The sequence below is a fragment of the Dromiciops gliroides genome, chromosome 1 (assembly GCF_019393635.1).
Source record: "Dromiciops gliroides isolate mDroGli1 chromosome 1, mDroGli1.pri, whole genome shotgun sequence".
Lineage (NCBI taxonomy): Eukaryota > Metazoa > Chordata > Mammalia > Microbiotheria > Microbiotheriidae > Dromiciops > Dromiciops gliroides.
This window is the reverse complement of record NC_057861.1, coordinates 134,237,102-134,255,592: the sequence shown is the minus strand read 5'-3', so window position 1 is coordinate 134,255,592 and position 18,491 is coordinate 134,237,102. Positions and strand designations below refer to the sequence as shown.

General features: G+C 35.0%; 1 protein-coding gene across 2 annotated transcripts in view; it reads left to right on the top strand.

Moving 5' to 3' along the window:
- Positions 1-18,491, top strand: part of ZFPM2 (zinc finger protein, FOG family member 2) — a 594,441-nt gene that overhangs the window by 143,171 nt on the left and 432,779 nt on the right. For both annotated transcript variants that reach the window (XM_043979526.1, XM_043979525.1), the window contains one exon: positions 12,721-12,822. In XM_043979526.1, coding sequence (XP_043835461.1) covers positions 12,721-12,822 — 102 coding nt within the window. The remainder of the gene's footprint in view (positions 1-12,720; positions 12,823-18,491) is intronic.

Below are 18,491 nucleotides of genomic sequence, written 5' to 3'. Positions count from 1 at the left end.
TTTGAATAATGTGACCACTTCAGAGAATTCATTATTCACTCTAATCTGGACCCAGCTATGCCTTCTCTGAGTATCATAGCTGGCTCAAAGGTTGAAGGAGCTTTTGAAGTCATCTTAATCCAATACTAGAGATTTGGGTAAAACAACATGGTATTGATGCTTACTTTAAGCTTTAGTTGGGTAACATACCCTTCAAAAATTGATAAAAATCAGATAACTAATACATATTGAATTGAATTGAATTAATTAAGCACCCACTTTTTGCAGAGTGCTGTGTTAGGAACAGGCAGATATAATGGTAAGACAGGATTTTTCTACTCTCATTGAGTAACAGATTGGAGCAGAGAGGGTGTGAGAGGCATTAAAGATTAGCATGAATTAAAGCAAGGAGGTAGGAGAAATGTAGGCTATAGGCAGGGTATGAAAAGTAGTCAATCTTGCTTGGAACTTAGAATGCAGAAAGAATGGCCTTAGTTAAGTGATAAACATGAAGAAGCAAGAGGAAGGAAGAGTTCTGAGTGCCAGGTAAAAGACTGCCAACAACTCAATAGACACTCTGGAAACACTAAAACAACAGAGTTATGTGTTTCAATTTCATCTGTTATGGTTCTAGAGAGTAAAGTTTATTTTATTTTTGTACTTTTGTACTCAATGGCTACTTTGCTATCTGACACATAAGCACTTAATAAATACCTATTAATTGATTGGTTGATTGATCATTAACATTCCCAACAATATCTTTCATGAACTTCTTTCATGATCTTTCAGTCTCTTTCCCCACAAATTACCGCAGGTGAACTCATTTCCATCTTTACCTGGATATTGATAGCCATCAGATTTAAAGTCTCTTTCTCTGTATCTTTATCCATCCTCTCCCCACTTCTTTTTTTTTTCTGTACAAATGGAAAAAGGGTGTTGTCCTTAAATATATCTTCTAATTTGATTCCATCTCCAAATGTAAGTTTAATAGATATGTGATGTATGTGTGTATATTGACCATCCGTTTTGTTTCAGTACAACACTTCCCAACAAATACTAAAACAACCCACTTTTACCTTTATAAAGAACATGCTCACAAAGCAGTTAGGCAAAATCAGCTAATATATTATAACTGCTAGTATATTTCCCTTTTCAATTTTGTATTTTGCTAATTACTGTAAATTAAGTACTTAACTTCAGCAGCTTGGTAGCAATATTTTTTGTGGTATTGGAACTGAGTTTTGTTGACTTTTACAGTAGTTATCTTTGTTTATAGTTCAATTATCACTTAGGATTCAAATTATTTCTTTTCAGTCTTGAATCTTCTCCAGATGCAATTCTACATTTTCAGCTGTTACTTGACTATCACTCAAAAGTCAAGCACCCATCTATTCTCTGCACCAACTAATTTTCTTGCTCCCATTCCCTTACCTCCAAATGCATCCTAATTTACATACAGACTTATCTTCTTAAACCATAGGCTCTTACTATATGATCTTGTTTAAAAAAAAACAAACTTTAATATCTCTTCTTAACAATAAAATTGGGGCAGCTAGGTGGCACAGTGGGTAAAGCACTGGCCCTGGATTCAGGAGGACCTGAGTTCAAATCTGGCCTTAGACACTTGACACTTACTAGCTGTGTGACCCTGGACACGTCACTTAACCCTCATTGCCCTGCAAAACAACAAAAACAAAACAAAACAAAACAAAAACCCAATAAAATTACATTCTTCCTTTGTCTAACATTGAACTCCCTCTACAATGTGTCTCTAACCTGCCATTCTAGTCTTGTCTCTAACCACTCTCATAGGAATACAGAGTTTGGAGGTAAAAAAGGATATTTAACATCAGTTAGACCAATCATTTTAAAGTGCAGATGAGAAAACTGAGGCCCACAGAGGCCAAGTGACTACTGTGTAGTCAAGCCAGAATTCAAGCCCAGGTCCTTTGACTCCACACTTCTCTTTTTACTCTTTCATACTGCCTTCACACTCCCAATAGATTGACCCAATTGAATTCCTGTTTGTTCTTTGACTCATCCCTGGCCTGTCCCACATCCATACATGTGCTTACTTTCTTTCTTTCACCTCAAATGTTTTTTCCCTCTGCTCTACTTGTTTGACTTCACTCCATCATTCAAGGTCCAGATCAATGTTAGTTCCTTCCTGAAACCTTTCCTGATACTCCTAAAAGAAAGTAATGTTTGACCCCTCTATACTCACGTAACTTGTTTTCAATTTAATGACATGTTTACTTCATTCCTGATAGCCTAGTTATTTTTTTACATTTCTTTTCTCCTCCTTTAAGCTTTATGAGGCTAGTACTGTGTCTTGGGTTGTGTTATTTGTTTTATTTCCCCCATGGCTTCTGGCATATAGCCTTCCATATTGAAGATAATAAATATTTCATATTGGATGAACATGGATCAGAACTCTGTCTTGTGTTTCATAGTAAAGAATGTATTCATTGGGCAGTTGCTAACATGATCATTTTATTATTATAATTTACAATTTAGCAACTGTTTCTAAGTATAAAATAGTGAAAAACTTACAACAGTCTAGACGTACCATTATACTCTCAAGAAATAGCAAGCACAAACAGAATCCTAAACTTTTAATGTTCTTGTACTTGAATACGAGCTGCAGTTTGCTGCTTCAGACTAGTGCAGTCCTTTAAACGAAAACTATCTTGTCTGATGATAAAACCATAAGTGTATGAAACTTGCACATTTTTTCATCTCTTTTATGACCTTATCTTTCATGAGCGCCTTCTCTGAAAGTATTCTAACTATAGGCAGCCCCTAGAAAACATATATGATATCTGTTCTCTGATAAGCACTTGTGAACAAGAAAGTAGATCTGTCAGTTCTGAACTGTTCATTGTTAAAAAATACTTTGATGATTTAGCTGATTGCAAAATACATTATAGGGTGACTAACAGTTACTGTAACACTTCTAGTCAAGAAAGTTCACTAGTCATATTGTATGAGAATTTCTATAAGAGGCTAATATTGCTAGGAGCTACATGGATTAAAGGCGCAAGGTTGAGAAGAGCTGTTGGCTTGCATGGCTGCTTTCAAACACTGTTGCTATTTTGTGCTGAAAGGGGGACAGTCTCAGAATGTGGCAGATCTCTAATTTATACAGAAACATTTAAATTTCACTGACAATGAAATGTTTGTTTATGTCTTTGAAATTTTTTCTTCTGTCAGTTTTAGCTACCGCATTTGCTTCTTTGCCAGCAGATGCCCTATTTAGGTAGTTAAATATCCTGTTTCATATGTTCCAAAGACTATATTCTACTACATTTCTCCTGTTCTTTGTGTCATAATCACTTGTACTGTGCATTATGCTGTTCAATAACACCTTCAATTTCTTCCTATAGGACTCTCATTGGTTCTGAAAACTAGACTAAGAAAAATGGAAAGGACCACAAAATACTTATGATATCTCTTAAAAGAGCAACAAAAGAATTTAATCTTGCAATGGAAAACCATTAACTCCCTGACCATAATTTCAGAAATATTATAGATTTTGTAAGCGCTTGACATTTATTCTATTTCGTCTTTTCATGAATTGGTCCCTGGTTATATATCGTAGTTATCCCATTAAATGTTTGTGCTTTGCTGAAAATACACTGAAATTGCTATTTTAATGTATTGAAATAAAAATTTTGTGAATAATCATCTTGTTCTTCTCCTGTAAACTCTCTTCCAATTCCCCATCCTTCTTCTTCACAACCCCTCTTCTCACTCTCACTAAATTTCTGTGCCATTTGGGGTGAATTGTTAATGTCATCATACTTAGACAATTCTAGGAACAGATGAGAATAAAAATGGATAAAATGAACAGTAGATTAAATATCTAAGTCAGTACATGTTTAGGACAAGGTTAGAATGAATGTGAGAGATGAGGTCTAAAACATGTAGGGTTCCTTTGAGTCTCCATGCCAAGAAATGCAGAAGAATTAAGAATAACTATTTGGAAGTGAAAAGAAATCTGGGCATTTCTGTGAATGAATTTAAATTGCAATGAATTTTCTAATATTTTCAACTTCTCTTCCAGTAAAAAAAAATATTAAAAATCAACTCAGCAAAAGGAAAGAGAAAATGAGTGGGGTTTGATGATGAATGCTCTCAGAAAATGAAGGGTTAAGAAGCATACATGAAGCATAATGAGATGTTGAAAAGAAAAAAGATTTTGAGAGATACAAGTAGTTAGCAGATTCAGCAACATTACTGTGCTGAAAGAACCAGATTCCAAAAAGTCAAGTCAGTCAGCAACAGCTATTGAGCAAACATTATATATACATGGTGCCTCACTCTAGTTTGCAAAGTAAAAATAGAAAAAAGGAAAGCAATAGGAAGCATAAATCATATAAAGAAATAATGTTTTCAATGAGGAAGAAATTCATTGAAATGCATTAGGAGGATGGATGAAACAGTTTGTTGTTTGTTTGTTTTTTTCAGGGTGAGAGGAGGAGTTGATACTCAGTGATATTTTCACATCAATGGGACTTTCTTTGAATTTTACCTGAAGGTTTACACAGGTTTGAGTCTGATGATATCAACTCACAGTGAAATAGTATTCTCTCAGTGTTTGTTAATGCTCAGATACAGACAGGGACTTGAGAAGAGAGCACAGTTGAAAAGCAGTCATCTCAAAACAGCTCTCACCCTCTATCTGTTTGCCTCTGGGTTCTTAGGAAGCTTATAGCAAACGGCCAAGTTACTGTTTCCTTTCAGGGCAGAAGCTGAGGGTTGGGATAGATGTAGATCCAAGGGAAGGCTGCTTCTGTAGTACCTGCTAGTTTTGGTGAAGCAGGGAAATGTTCTGGAGTGAGAAGGGAAAAGGCAGAGGTTTAAACCTGTCTTCAACTTTCCTTTTCTGTGTAATTACATATTACACTCCTTCATACATCTCATAGACCAGCCAATGTGGCCTTATTTCTGTTCCAGATATAGGGTACTCCAGCACGCATCTCTGTTCCTTAATACTAGCTGACCTCCATGCCTTGAAATTTACTCCCTCTTCACCTTTAACTCAGAGAATCCCCAGCTTCCTGCAAGGCTGTGTTTGAATTCTTCCTTGTATATGAAGCTTTTCCTGATCTTCCCCTCACCCTTATACTACTACTGCCATCCTCCCAAAACCAATTCATATCTATTTCCCAAACCTATATGCCATATGTTCATGTTTTATCTCCCAAACAGATTGTAAGCTCCTTAAGATGAGGAAATGCTTCACTTTTGACCTTGTGTCCCTAGTACCTTAGCATAATGCATCACATAGTAGGCACTTAATAAATGCTTTCTGATAAAGTAATAGCTGGCATTTATATTATCACTTTAAATTTCTGAAGATCTTTACATCTATTATCACACTTGATGCACAAAATCTCTTGAAGCTGATACTACAGATTTTATGATTTTATCTGTTTTATAGATCAAGAATCTGAGGCTCAGAGACCTATGGTCATATAACCAGTATATATTAGAGTTTGAGACATTTTGGACATTTTTAAGGTAGCCATAAAAGATCTATATATTCAATATCAAATGATACTACCATCTCTTGAAATTAAGGGCCATCCTTATTCTAATGCAGAATGATTTACTTGATGTATTTGTGGAGCCCTCATGTAGAAAATGGTTTAGACCAGTTGAGAGAGGACCCAGAGGGAAGAACTGGGAGCAGAAGGGAAAGTATAGAAAGAGATATAGGCTCCAGGTAAGAAAAAAACAAACTTCTTAACAAGTAGAATTATCTAAACTGGAACCTTCCGTTCTTTTTTTTTTCTTTGTTTTTTTGGTGGGGGGTGGGGGGGCAGGACAATAAGTGACTTGCCCAAGGTCACACAACTAGTAAGTGTCAAGTGTCTGAGGCTGGATTTGATTCAGATCCTCCTGAATCCAGGGCCGGTGCTTTATCCACTGTGCCACCTAGCTGCCCCCTAAACTATAACCTTCCACGAAGCTTTCTGATTGTGGGATTTTAGTACCCTCAACAAGTTGGACTTATTATAACAAGAAATTTTGAATCATCTAAAATCCTCCTTCAAATGAATCCATCCATCAGACAATAAATTTTAAACTTTACGCAATTACCAATGGCTGGAAGAATCTCCTTTTTGCTCTGCTGAGATGCAAGTGAAATAGAGAACTAGGTGTCAAATCCTGGCTCTATTATTTACTGCCTATGTGACCTTGGACATACACCAGCCATTCTTGGTCTCCGTGTTCTTATCTATAAAAAGAGGTGTGTAGACCAGGAGATCTCTTAGGCTTTTCTCAGCTCAAAAGTCCACAATTATATGATCCTATGAATAAGATAGAATATTAACTCTTTTCTTTAGCTTTTAAAGCCCTAAGTAACCTGGCCTCAACTTATCTTTCCAGCCTCAATGGACATTATTCCCCCTCCCTTACTCTGATCCAGCCAGACTGATCTCACTCTTCCTCACTCATGACTCTCCATCTCCCATTTTTGTCTTTTCTATAGCTATCTCCCATGCATGAAATATGGCCCCTGCTTACCTTTGCCTCACAGAATTCCTCTTTCCCTTTAAGATGCAGGCTGGGCACCATCTTCTACATAAAGCCTTTCTGTTTCCCAAATGCTAGTGCCCTCACTACTTTGCATTTAGTAACTTTATATATATGCTCCATGTCTTCCCTGTGTATCTGTTTCCCCTGTTAGATTATAAGCTTCAAGTAGGGTTTGTTTTATATTTTGTACTTGGATCCCAAGCATGTGGCTCCATTCCTAGCACTTATCAGATATACAGATACTTGTTCTATAAACATTCCAGGTTCCTCTTCAATACAGTATATTTTTCTCAACATTTCTAAAATTGATCAGAATCATTCTTTCAGATTTGGTGATTAAGCTATGGACAGTAATTCAGTTTAATTTAAATTTAACAAATATTTTTTAAGCACTTACTATGTACCAGGCACAGTGCCAGGTGTTGGATACAAAGACAAAAAAAAATCCTTAAAAGGATTTTTCCCTCCGAAAAGTATCTCCTATTAAGTCAAATTATAATTTTATTACCTTCCTGACCCATCTTACTATTTTTTATAGTGCCTTGAGTTTATCATAGTACTCTATTATCTCTTCTTTTATCTTTTTTGCTAATCTTTCAGAAGCTGGAAAAATATAATCTATACATTAAAGGATCTATTTGGGCATCATGATGGCCAGACTCATTAGGAATATGGTTTTGAACTTCTAATAGGTGAATATGGTTTTGAATTTCTAAGGTAGATGGCAATCAAGTTTTAGGATGTTATGAGATGATGATGGGAGACCTCAAGTGACAGTCAACTAATAAGCATATATTAAGTGGAGATACAAAGATTAAAAAACAAAACAAAGTAAATAGCTGTTTAAGAGGATACAACCCAATAACAGGGTTTAGATTTCTGAACAATGGTTTAAAATACTGGAATGGCAGCCTCTTGGTCAGCGCAAGACCTGAAAAGGAATATTTTTATTTTATTTTATTTTGTCCAGTGCTTGCAGATGTAATCAACTAGGGTTTGAATTGAATGAGTCAGGTTGGGGATTGGAACATGAACTCTTTCTACATATACCAGGCTAGATAGACAATAAATGATTAACTATTCATTAAGTACTTAATATATACTAGGAACTGTGGTAAGCACTAGAGATACAAATAAGAGCAAAAAGAAAGTGAGTCCCTCAAGGAGCTTACATTCTAATGGAAGAAGACCAGCAAACAAAAAGCAAATGAAGAAGGAGGCAGGGAGGGAACATACATCAATTAGGGGTTCTGTCAAAGTCTAGAAAGTCAAAAGCAGAGCTGAGTTCAGGAATGAAGATTAGACAACCTCATCCCAATGGGAGAATGTGGCTGGCATGGTGGGGGGATGTTCAGTAGTTAGAATGTAGGAAGATAGATGATAGATAGATAGATAGATAGATAGATAGATAGATAGATAGATAGATAGATAGATAGATAGATATTTGAGTTAAGTCAAGGATCAAAGCAGCAAGTGTATTACTTAGAGCATTTGAGTAAATATTTTTTTAAAGCAGAACTAGAGGCAATTGTATTATTGGGAAAGGATTCCATATCATCTAGACTAAAAGAGGAAATAAATGAGGAGTCTGGGAAACAGCAACAGTATGGCACTAAGGTCAGTTGGTCAATAAGCATTTATTAAGTGCATACTATTTGCCAGACACTGTCCAAAGCACTGGGGATACAGGGAAAAGAGAAAATATGGTCCTTATCCTCAAGGAGGTAAAATTCTAATGAGGAATTCATAGGCAATCAGTGTATATACAGGACATATACAATTCAAATAGGAAGTAATCTCAGAGGGAAAGCACTAGCAATAGGGGAGAAAGAGAAAAATATCTTACAAGGGGTAGGATTTTAACTGAGCCTTGATAGAAATCATGAGGCAGAGGTAAAAAGGGAAAATTTTCCAAGCATGAAGAAGTCTGTGAAAAGGCACAAAATCTAATTATTTATTTAAGGTACTTCATATTTCCAACATTATATAATTGTTACTATTACAATAAGATACTATCCTCCAGTTCCAACTGTTCATTGGATCATAGAGTAAAGGAAGAGGAGTAAAGTGTAAGAAGACTAGAGAGACAGGAAGGGGCCAGAGTATAAGAGGCTTTATAATATAGGGGATTTTTTTTATTTGATTTTGGAGGTAATAGGGAGCCACTAGAACGTATTGAGTATAAGGATGGCATGGTCAGACCTGTGCTTTAGGAAAGTGACTTTAATGGCTGATAGCACATTAGATTGAATTGGGAAAAGCCTTGAGTCAGAAAGACCAACAAATAGCGTATTGCTAACTATCCTTCAGGCAGGAAGTAATGAGCGTCTGTATCTAATACATTTGATCCATATTCTATTATGACCATTTTTGCAGAATCAGAATCACAGAATAGGAAGACACATCACAGGCTATCTTGTCAAACTCCATACCTAAACAAGAAACCCTCTTTATAACACACTGGACAAATTGTTATATAGCCTTTGATTGAAAAATTTCAGAGCATGGGACTCTATTACATACATCTAGAAGAAACACAATTCACTTTTGTATAACTCTGATTTTAGGATGTTATAAGAAAATTGTATATTCCTCTGACATATGTTGAAAACAGAACAGGAGCCAAAGACCAAAGTCATTTTGGTCCTTCAGTCAACCAATAAGCATTTATGAACTATTATGAGCTAATACTTCTACTATCAACATTGGGGATACAATGAAAAATTGTAACAGTTCATTCCTTCAAAGAGCTTATATTCTAATGTGAGGGGAAAACATGTGTTCATAAGTCTATACAGACAGACTGTATATAAAATTAGCATATTATAGTAAGTCTACATAATATATACATATGAATACTTTGAATTTTAGTAAAGAATGTACCAGCATTTGAGTGGATCAGGGAAGACTTTCAGAGAAGATGGAGATATTCGAGCTGAATCCCAAAGGAAACCAGGGCTACCAAAATGTGAAGTGAGAAAGGAGTGTAGCTTGGGTTTGAGGTAGAGCCAGTCTGAATGCATGGGTATAGGAAAGGAAGCATCTTGTGTGAGGAACCATGAATAGACCAATATAGGTAGATCACAGAGTTCATGGGGTGGAGTAATGTGTAAGAAGTCTAGTAAGGTAGGAATGGTGACTTGCTGCAAAGAGATTTTGATGTCTAATAGAGTAATTTTTAGTTGAACCTAAAAGTAGTAGATAGCCCCTGGAGTTTGTTGAGAGGGGAAAGGTGTGACATGGTCAGACCTACCCTTTAGGAAAATCTCTTGGGTGACTGTGTGGAATAGATTGGTGTGGGAGAGGCATAAAGTAAAGAAGACCACATAGGGAGTAAATGCAATAGTCCAATTGAAGAGTGGCAAAAGTCTGAATTAACAGAATGGATGTATGAATGGTGAGGAGGCAACATGTAAAATGTATTTTGGAGATTAAAAACAATAAGTTTTGGCAACTGATTTAATATATCACGTGGTGAGGAGTCAAAGGTAATGGGATTATGAAATTGGATGCCTAGAAAGTTTGGTGGTGACATCAGAGTAAGAGAGAAGTTCAGAAGATCAGAATAATGTTTTCTGTTTTGAATGTATTGGGTCTGTGATGCTTAGGAGCCATCCTGTTGAAAGTGTTCAATAGGCATTTGAGGACTGAAGATCAAGAGAGTAGGGTTTCCAAATGAAAGAACAGATAGAAAAGAGAAGCAAGCCCAGGACAGAATGTTAATACATATAAGCAGTTAGTAGCCTTGACATAGATGAATGGAGACTGAGGAGGAGTGATCAGACAGGTAGGAGGCAAGCATTGTCAAAGAAACATAGAAGAAAGTATCCAGAAGAAGAGGGTAGATAGTTAGCTATATAAAAGGGTGCATGGAGGTCAAGCATGAAGATTCAGAAGAGATTGTTAGATATGGCAATTAAAAACCTTATCTTTCTAGAGAGCAGTATCAGTTGAGTGAGAGTTCAGAAGCCATGTTGCAGAAGGTTTAGAAAAGTTTGAAAGGAGAAGTGAAGACATCACACGCACACGACTTCTTCAAAGAGTTTGGTTGAGAAAGAGAAAATATACGATGAAGGACAGCGGGGATGGTAATAATATGGCGGGAGTTTTTAAAGAAAAAGAGATTTGGATTTGTTTGTATGCCTCAAAGAAGAAAAAGCGTTTGAAGTTTTAGAGAGAAGGCATGATGATGATGGGTCCAATTAACTGAAGAAGATGGGAGGGGGGTGGAATGAAGGGGTATATTTGTTAAGATGAAGGGCCACCAATATTAACAGTGGAAAGAATGACATATTATGTCCAGGGGCTCTGTGATGATCAGGGAACACATAGCTTTGTTGTTGTTATTGTTTTTCAGTAAATATGAAGTGAGTAACTAATGCTGAAATAATGAAGTAAAAAGACCCTGTGGGAGGGTTGAGGAACAATCTTTGCAGAGAGTAGGACAGAGAATCCCTCAGGAAAGAGAAAAAGAATGGTTTTGCTACAGTGAGAACTCAGTTGGGATTAGATAACATAAATTTATGGTTGCATGATGTCTTTCAGCAGCATGTGAATAGGAATGCAGGTAACACATAGTTCGACTTTTCCAAGGCATGAGTAGTGATGGGAAAAAAAAGGAATAAATAATTTAACTATAAAGGATAATGGAGAGTTGAACTGGCACACCCAAGGAGATTTATTCAGACATGATTAAGAAATTTTCAGTGAGCTTGATTCCTGTACATATTGATAGATTTGAAAACTCAGGTTCTTGGGGGAATATGGAACAGATTTGAATCAAGTAGTAAAAAGTTTTGATTTTGTTTCCATTTTTCTTTGCTCTATGGAATCTCATAGGAAAAAAAATTTTAATGTTTTTTATACTATGGGAAAACATCTTGACAGGTCTACATCTTGGTTTTCACATTATATACCCTTTTCTCCATATAAGAAGATATTAATTAATGCCTTGTTTGTTTTACTTGTAATAAAAATATTCTTTTTTGTTTTTAATAAAAAATTCTAATACAAACTCTACCACTTTAAATGCAGTCACCACAATGAAATACTTATTTCCTATGTATTTTGTGTATTCTAAAATCGCAAATATATTTGTATGACCTGAAAGGAAGTAGATACTTTAAATAATCTTGGGAAAACCTGAATCTGAAAAACACCCAAAATTATGTGTTTTAAATGTCACTGTGTGGCTACCATTGTAAATTTTGAATAATATTTCATATTTCCTTCATCTGTTCTTTTCTCTCAAGTTGTTGTTCTTATTTTACCTTTCCTTTTATTTATCTTTCCTTTGCAAGGTTTTTATTGGAATACTTGTAATCACAATTATAAATATTTTAACAGATTTCACTTAAAGCAAGGCACTGTTAACTAATAATTCATGTTTTGACAATATGTTTATATTTCAAATTTACATCTCCTTTTGATGACAGAAATAGGACTTATTTTTTGATACATTGCATTATGAAAATAAAACATAAAAGAAGATAATAAACCCTAGGAACAGGAAATAACGATTTGTTTCAAGTAATATTTCAAAATTTAGTATAATGTTGAAAGCTCATATTCATTTTAACATGAGAACATATATTTATCTCATAGATTACTAATTCAATAGTGACATTTCTAAATCTCACTTTAATGAAGATATGAGCATTAAATCTTGTACAAAGTCTAAATATCTTCTTTTTTCCTTCCAAAATTCTGGAACTGTTTCAGAGTAATTTAAATTCAAATAAAAGTGTGTAAAATATTTTACCATATGAATATCACTTTTTTCATTTTCTCAGTGATATTGAAAATGGTCCAATATTTTCCATAAGTTTCTCATAAACATTGCTTTTAAACTTAAAAATCATCAAACGGATAAAAATTAATGTTTCATTTACCAAACTCTAACATAAAATCCTATCTTCTGAATTTGCATTTTCATAAGGACTTTTAATAACTTCAGAAATTTGATTTGAAAAATTTGAATAATCTTTTCAGTAATGAATTTATATTCTTTACCGATGATGTTGATTATTTTAATAACAAAATGGGACCAAGAATCAAAAGTGATCTAAAACATCTACATGTGGAGGTATATATGTAACAAATAAGTATAAGAAAAACCCAGCAGCTGAAAAACAATCACCTAGAGTTTTTTAATCTCTTTCTTAATCTGTATTTGTGTTGGTGCCCTTTTAGGTGATGAAGAAGGGATCCAGGAGACAGCAGAATCAGATGGGGACACACAATCAGAAAAACCAGGGCAGCTCAGCACTGAGACAGATGACTGGGATGGACCAGGTAAGACAATTTAAAATGCAATAATATGGCTTTGAAATTCAAAAGAGCCTTCCTACTCTCTCTCTCTCTCTCTCTCTCTCATATATATATATATATATAGTATACACACACACATATATATAGTATACACATATATGTATACATGTATAAAGACAAATAGAGATATTGAAAAATAGATATAGATGTCTCTGACTTCAACAAGTACCGATGCCCTTCAAACTTTATTCCAATAAAAATTATTCTTTAAATATGTACTATTTAGGGCAGGGAATTAAATATATAATATTTATTATGGAGGCTGGCCCTGGATTTGTGCCATTCATTTTATGCTATATATGTACATTACATGATTATTTGTAGATCAACTTGAAGTGGTACAGAAACTTTTTTTTGTTGCAGTTGCCATGAGTTGAAACTTCTTCATCTGGTAAAAATTTTGTGAACCCACATTTAAATCCAAATTGTGTGGGTATTGAACAATACACAAACTGAACAGTCCCACAGATATTTTAAGGATTTTGATGATCAGTTTGCAATTTATTCAAACCATTATATATTCCCTGGACATTATTTTAGGACCTGAAGCACACACTGAAAATAGCTTTAGTTTGTAGATTTGGAGAGCTTTTTGTAGTACTTTTAATTTCCATCAGTATGTCCTAGGTTTCCTATAAAGACATATAATAAGGTCATGAACACAAAGTGTTTAAAGCAACTCAGGTAGCAGTGTTGATAGTTGAAAAATTAAAGATTTCATTTTTAAAATATCAAATCAAAATAATATAGTGGAGAAAAGGATTTGCATGCAATAACCCAGAATTTTCCAGTTGTAGCAATATTTATAAATGGAGACCATTGTGGAAAAATATTTAGGGACAGCATTTTGAAATTATTTTAACAATAATTCATAATGCAGTACTATTTTTCATTAGGAAATATTCTATATTTCAATCACATTTTCATCCTTGCATGACTTTGCAAATTACTGTATGCTGTGCATGAAGAAGAGAAGAACTCCAGGGGTAATTTTCTGAAACCAGCAGCTGGAAAATATAATGCAAACAAAAATGAAGATGCAGTATATCTGATCATTATGATGTCATTGAAAACGGTGTTAATGATATACACAAATGTTTATATTCTGTACACTGCAGCATCATGCAAAGGCAAAATTTTGGAATAAAATGCATTACATTTGAAGTGGGACAAGTCCATTTTTGAGGTTTTGAAAGAGCACAGAAATCTTTTTTGGCATGTCTACTCTCTAAGTCCTCATTTCACAATACTTCCATTACTACAGTACAGGCAATTTGTAAAAATTTTTATGACAAGAAAATAGAAAATGCTTTGGGGAAAAAAAAACTATCTCTGGCCTTTTTAGATTGCTTTGTATTTTTAAAAGATTAAAAAAACATTAATTTTCATTGTTCCTCATTTTTAGTTTATTAATATAAAATTAAGTATGTGTAACAGACTCTATTTAATATTACAGATAATATATAAATGTTGATACATTTCTTCAATATCTGAGTTCCTTCATTTTTGTTTTCAAGGGAAGCCATTTTAAGTCCATGAAATTTTAATTAAACAGATGGAAGTGTTTGAATAAATGTTGATTTTATCTTCATTGTTGCACATGAATGGGGGTGTTGGTGGTACACAGCTTAACTTGAAAATGAATTGTGGATAGATGAATAGATAGGTAGATAGAATGAAAAACAGTATATCAAGAAGTCCCTTCCTTTGGACATTATAAAATCAATTGCATGTTCTCCACAGGTAGTTGAGCAGCAATACCTGGAAATGAATATTGGCACTTCTGAAACAATGAGATCATTGTACCCTAGAAAGATGTATCAGTATCTCTGTATCCTAGTTGTTGGGTTGAGCATCATTATTTCATTAGAATCTTTTTGAAAAGAACTTTTCCTTTTAGTAAGACATTCTCACTGAATTACCTGTCAAATAGCATTAATATCCACAAACTGTGAATAAAAGAAGAAACAGGCTAGCTTTTAACATCTTTTATTTAAATACTTGAGTTGTAAGAATTATGTATACTCTTGTGCATAGCTATATATTTCTTTACAGTAGAGTCTGAGAATCCTGATAGAATTTTATCTTTGGAAGAATGTATGTACATAGGTGGGTATAGTTATGGTTCTGGGTCTGTCTTTATGCTAACAGTGTGCTTAATAACAATAAATGATATGTCCTTTTTACAGTACTGAACATATAATTTTGAAACCAACACTAAATTCACTCTGAGAATAAAATGTGTGTTGTGTAAGCATGCCATAGTTTTTTGTTTGTTTGTTTTTGGTTTTGGGTGGGGCAATGAAGGTTAAGTGACTTGTCCAGGGTCACACAGCTAGTAAGTGTCAAGTGTCTGAGGCCGGATTTGAACTCAGGTACTCCTGAATCCAGGGCCAGTGCTTTATCCACTGCACCATCTAGCTACTTCCCATGCCATAGTTTTGATATGGACTTTTGAATATTTTAAAGTCTCTGTTTTTACGATATGCCAAGAGTCAGATACAATCAGTATCAGGCATCGTAGCAAAATAAATTCCAATATGGGAATTTGAAAAGTAGTACCACAATATTACCATCATGGATTAATGGAAATTTGCCTTGTTTTACCACCTCTAGTGAAGTTTCCCAGCTTCACTTCTTAGCCCAAAGAAGAAGTTTTACTGTCTTTAATATTTTGCTTTTTTCAAACTTCAGTTCCTTATCTGGAAGTAAGTTTTATTGTTTGATAGTTATTAGAGATGGAGAACAGTCACTACACTGTATATAATAATCGTTCCTATATCTGACCTCATTTAATTGTACCTACCATCGTTTTCTTCCTGCAAGAAAAATAATCCTGGGTCTTTTACTATTTCCTCTATGTTATGACCTATTTAAACCTTTAATCTTCTTTGTGACTCCCATCTGTATTTAGTCTTTGTAACCACTATACAGCACAAAACTAGAAGTACTGAAAAAGCAATGGACAGGTCACTGAAATCAGGTGAGAGGATCAAGATTTTCTTCCAACTCTATTAATAGCAAACTTCAACCTATGGTCATATTATAGTGCAAAACAGAACTAGATGTTGGGAAGGACATAAGCATTTATAAAGAACTTATTATGTGTCAGGCACTTTGTAAATATTATCTCCTTAGATGCTCAAGGTGCTGTATTTATCCCCAATTTGCATTTGAAAAAATTGAGACAAACAGGGCAAGTGACTTACCCAGGGTGACACAGCTAGTAAGTATCTGAGGTTAGATTTAAGCTCAGGATTTCCTGACTCCAGGTCCAGTGCTCTATCCACTGGGTCACCTGGCTGCTTCTCTGCCAAACAGAGACCAAGTGACTTGCCTAAGGTCACAAAGCTAGTAAGTTCCTAAGGATGGATTTGAACTCAGATGTTCCTGACTCCAGGTCCACTGCAGTACCTACCAGTGTGGAAAGGAATTGACTTTCTACTTCCAACTCTGACAATAGGAAACTAGGATTTTAGGAAAGTCTTTTCTCCTTGTTAAGCCACACTGTCTCCATCTGTACAATGAGGGACTCTCTGATCTGATCTCTAACTTTAGAGATCTTGCTAACTTTAACACTGCATCTTTCTATAATGCTTAAAGTCATGCCAGTTTCATATATTGTATTCCCCACTTCTAGTTGTGTAGTCCTTTGTCTTCTTAAAAAGCATTAATGAATTACATCATATAGCATCTAACTAATCTCCTGAACATCTTCCATTAGGACTCCTTGAACATTTTCAGTGATTTATTCCTTCATTCTATCTTCTCATTAAGGCTAATATCTTGTGCTTTTCTTTAAAAACCTTTATTCCTTTAAAAAAAGTGTTTTCTTTAAATTTCTAGAGTAATTTGAAAGTCATCCATTCCTTCTTTCATTGGGCATTTATTGAGCACCTATGATTACCAAAGATGTTTGGCTAGACATTCTTGGATAATATAAAGATTTTTAAAACATAGTCCTCATGACATTTGTGAGTTCATATCTCTATAGATAGCATTATAATGAATAAAACCTCACTTTTATATAATGAGTGGCAAGCAGGTTACAAACAATAATCTTTGAATTGCAATAACTGCCATTCATGGAATATTTTATGGTTTATAAATGGCACAACATAAATTATCTCATTGGATACAACAGTCGCACCTGACCCGAGTATGGTCTGCCTATGTGACTTTGAGAATGTCACTTAAACTCTCTGGGACTCAGTTTCCTTTTCTCTAAAATGAGAGGGGATTGGACTGGGCCATCTCTAAGAACTCTTCCAGCTGTCCTACTGAGAGCGACCATTTGAATACTACTTTCTAGTTACTTCATTCACTTAGTGTTTGGACTTTAAAAGCCATAGGTCACATTTAAAAATAGTTTTTAGATTTTTCCTTTCACTGCTCACATTTCTAAGAATAGCTAACATACAGCACCTACTATGTGCCGGGCACTGAGCTAAGTGCTTCATCTTGTTTGATCCTTGCAACAACTCTGGAACGTAGGTGTTATTATTATCCCCATGTTACAGATGAAGAAAAAAAAACTGAGGCAAACAAGTTAAGGGACTTTCCCAGGGTCACACAGCTAGTATCTGAAACTGATTTTGAATTCAAGTTTTACCTATTCCAGAACTAGCTCTATCCACTGTAGCATCTAGCTGTGTGGTACCTTGAAAAGGTGAGACTGTGGTGGAAGCATGAAATGAGAGACCAAAGGTTATAGAAGTAGCTGCTCTCAGAAGGTTTTTAAAGTATTTAGTGATAGCTAATAATATCTAACAGTTACATAGAACTTATGGTTTGCAAAGTACCATGCTAAATGCTTTATACATATTATTTCATTTGATCTTCACAACAACCCTGGGAACTAGTTGCTATTATTACCCACATTTTACAGATAAGGAGACTAAGGCAAACAGAAGTTGACTTGCCCAGTATCATACAGCTAGTTAAGTAGCTGAACTAAGAACTTCCTGACTCCAGGCCCACTTGTTCTATACTCTGTACCTTCTAAATTCCTATAATCCATCATCCAGGTAAATCAATCAATCAATCAGTTCAAAGAAAAAAGCAAGCACCTTCAATTTGATAGGCACTGTACTGCTTGCTAGGGATGTAAAGATAGAAATGAAATAGTTAAGATTTCATGCTATCAAGGAACTTTTGTACTATAGTTGAAGAATATATGCATGCATATACACATTTACTATATGTAGTCTCCCCCCCCCCCCGCCCCATACATGATTTCATCAGTGTAGGGGAATTCACAAGGCACTAGGCCTGGAGTCAGGAAGATCTGAATTCAAATTCAGCCTCAGATATTTGCTATCTCTGTGGCCCTAGGCAAGTCACTTAACTTCCGCCTCAGTTTTCTCATCTGTATATATGTATGTTTACATATACAGACAGGTACATGTCTATGTATGCACATATACACCTATGTATCTACACATATGTATGTGCATATGCACATGTATGTGTATGCATGCGTATGCATATATGTATATATACACTAGATAGCACAGTGCTGGGCCTAGAGTCAAGCATTTACCACCTCTCTTACCCTGGGAAAGTCATTTAACTTCTGTTTGTCTCAGTTTCCTCATCTGCAAAATAGGGGTAATAATAGCATCTACCTCCCA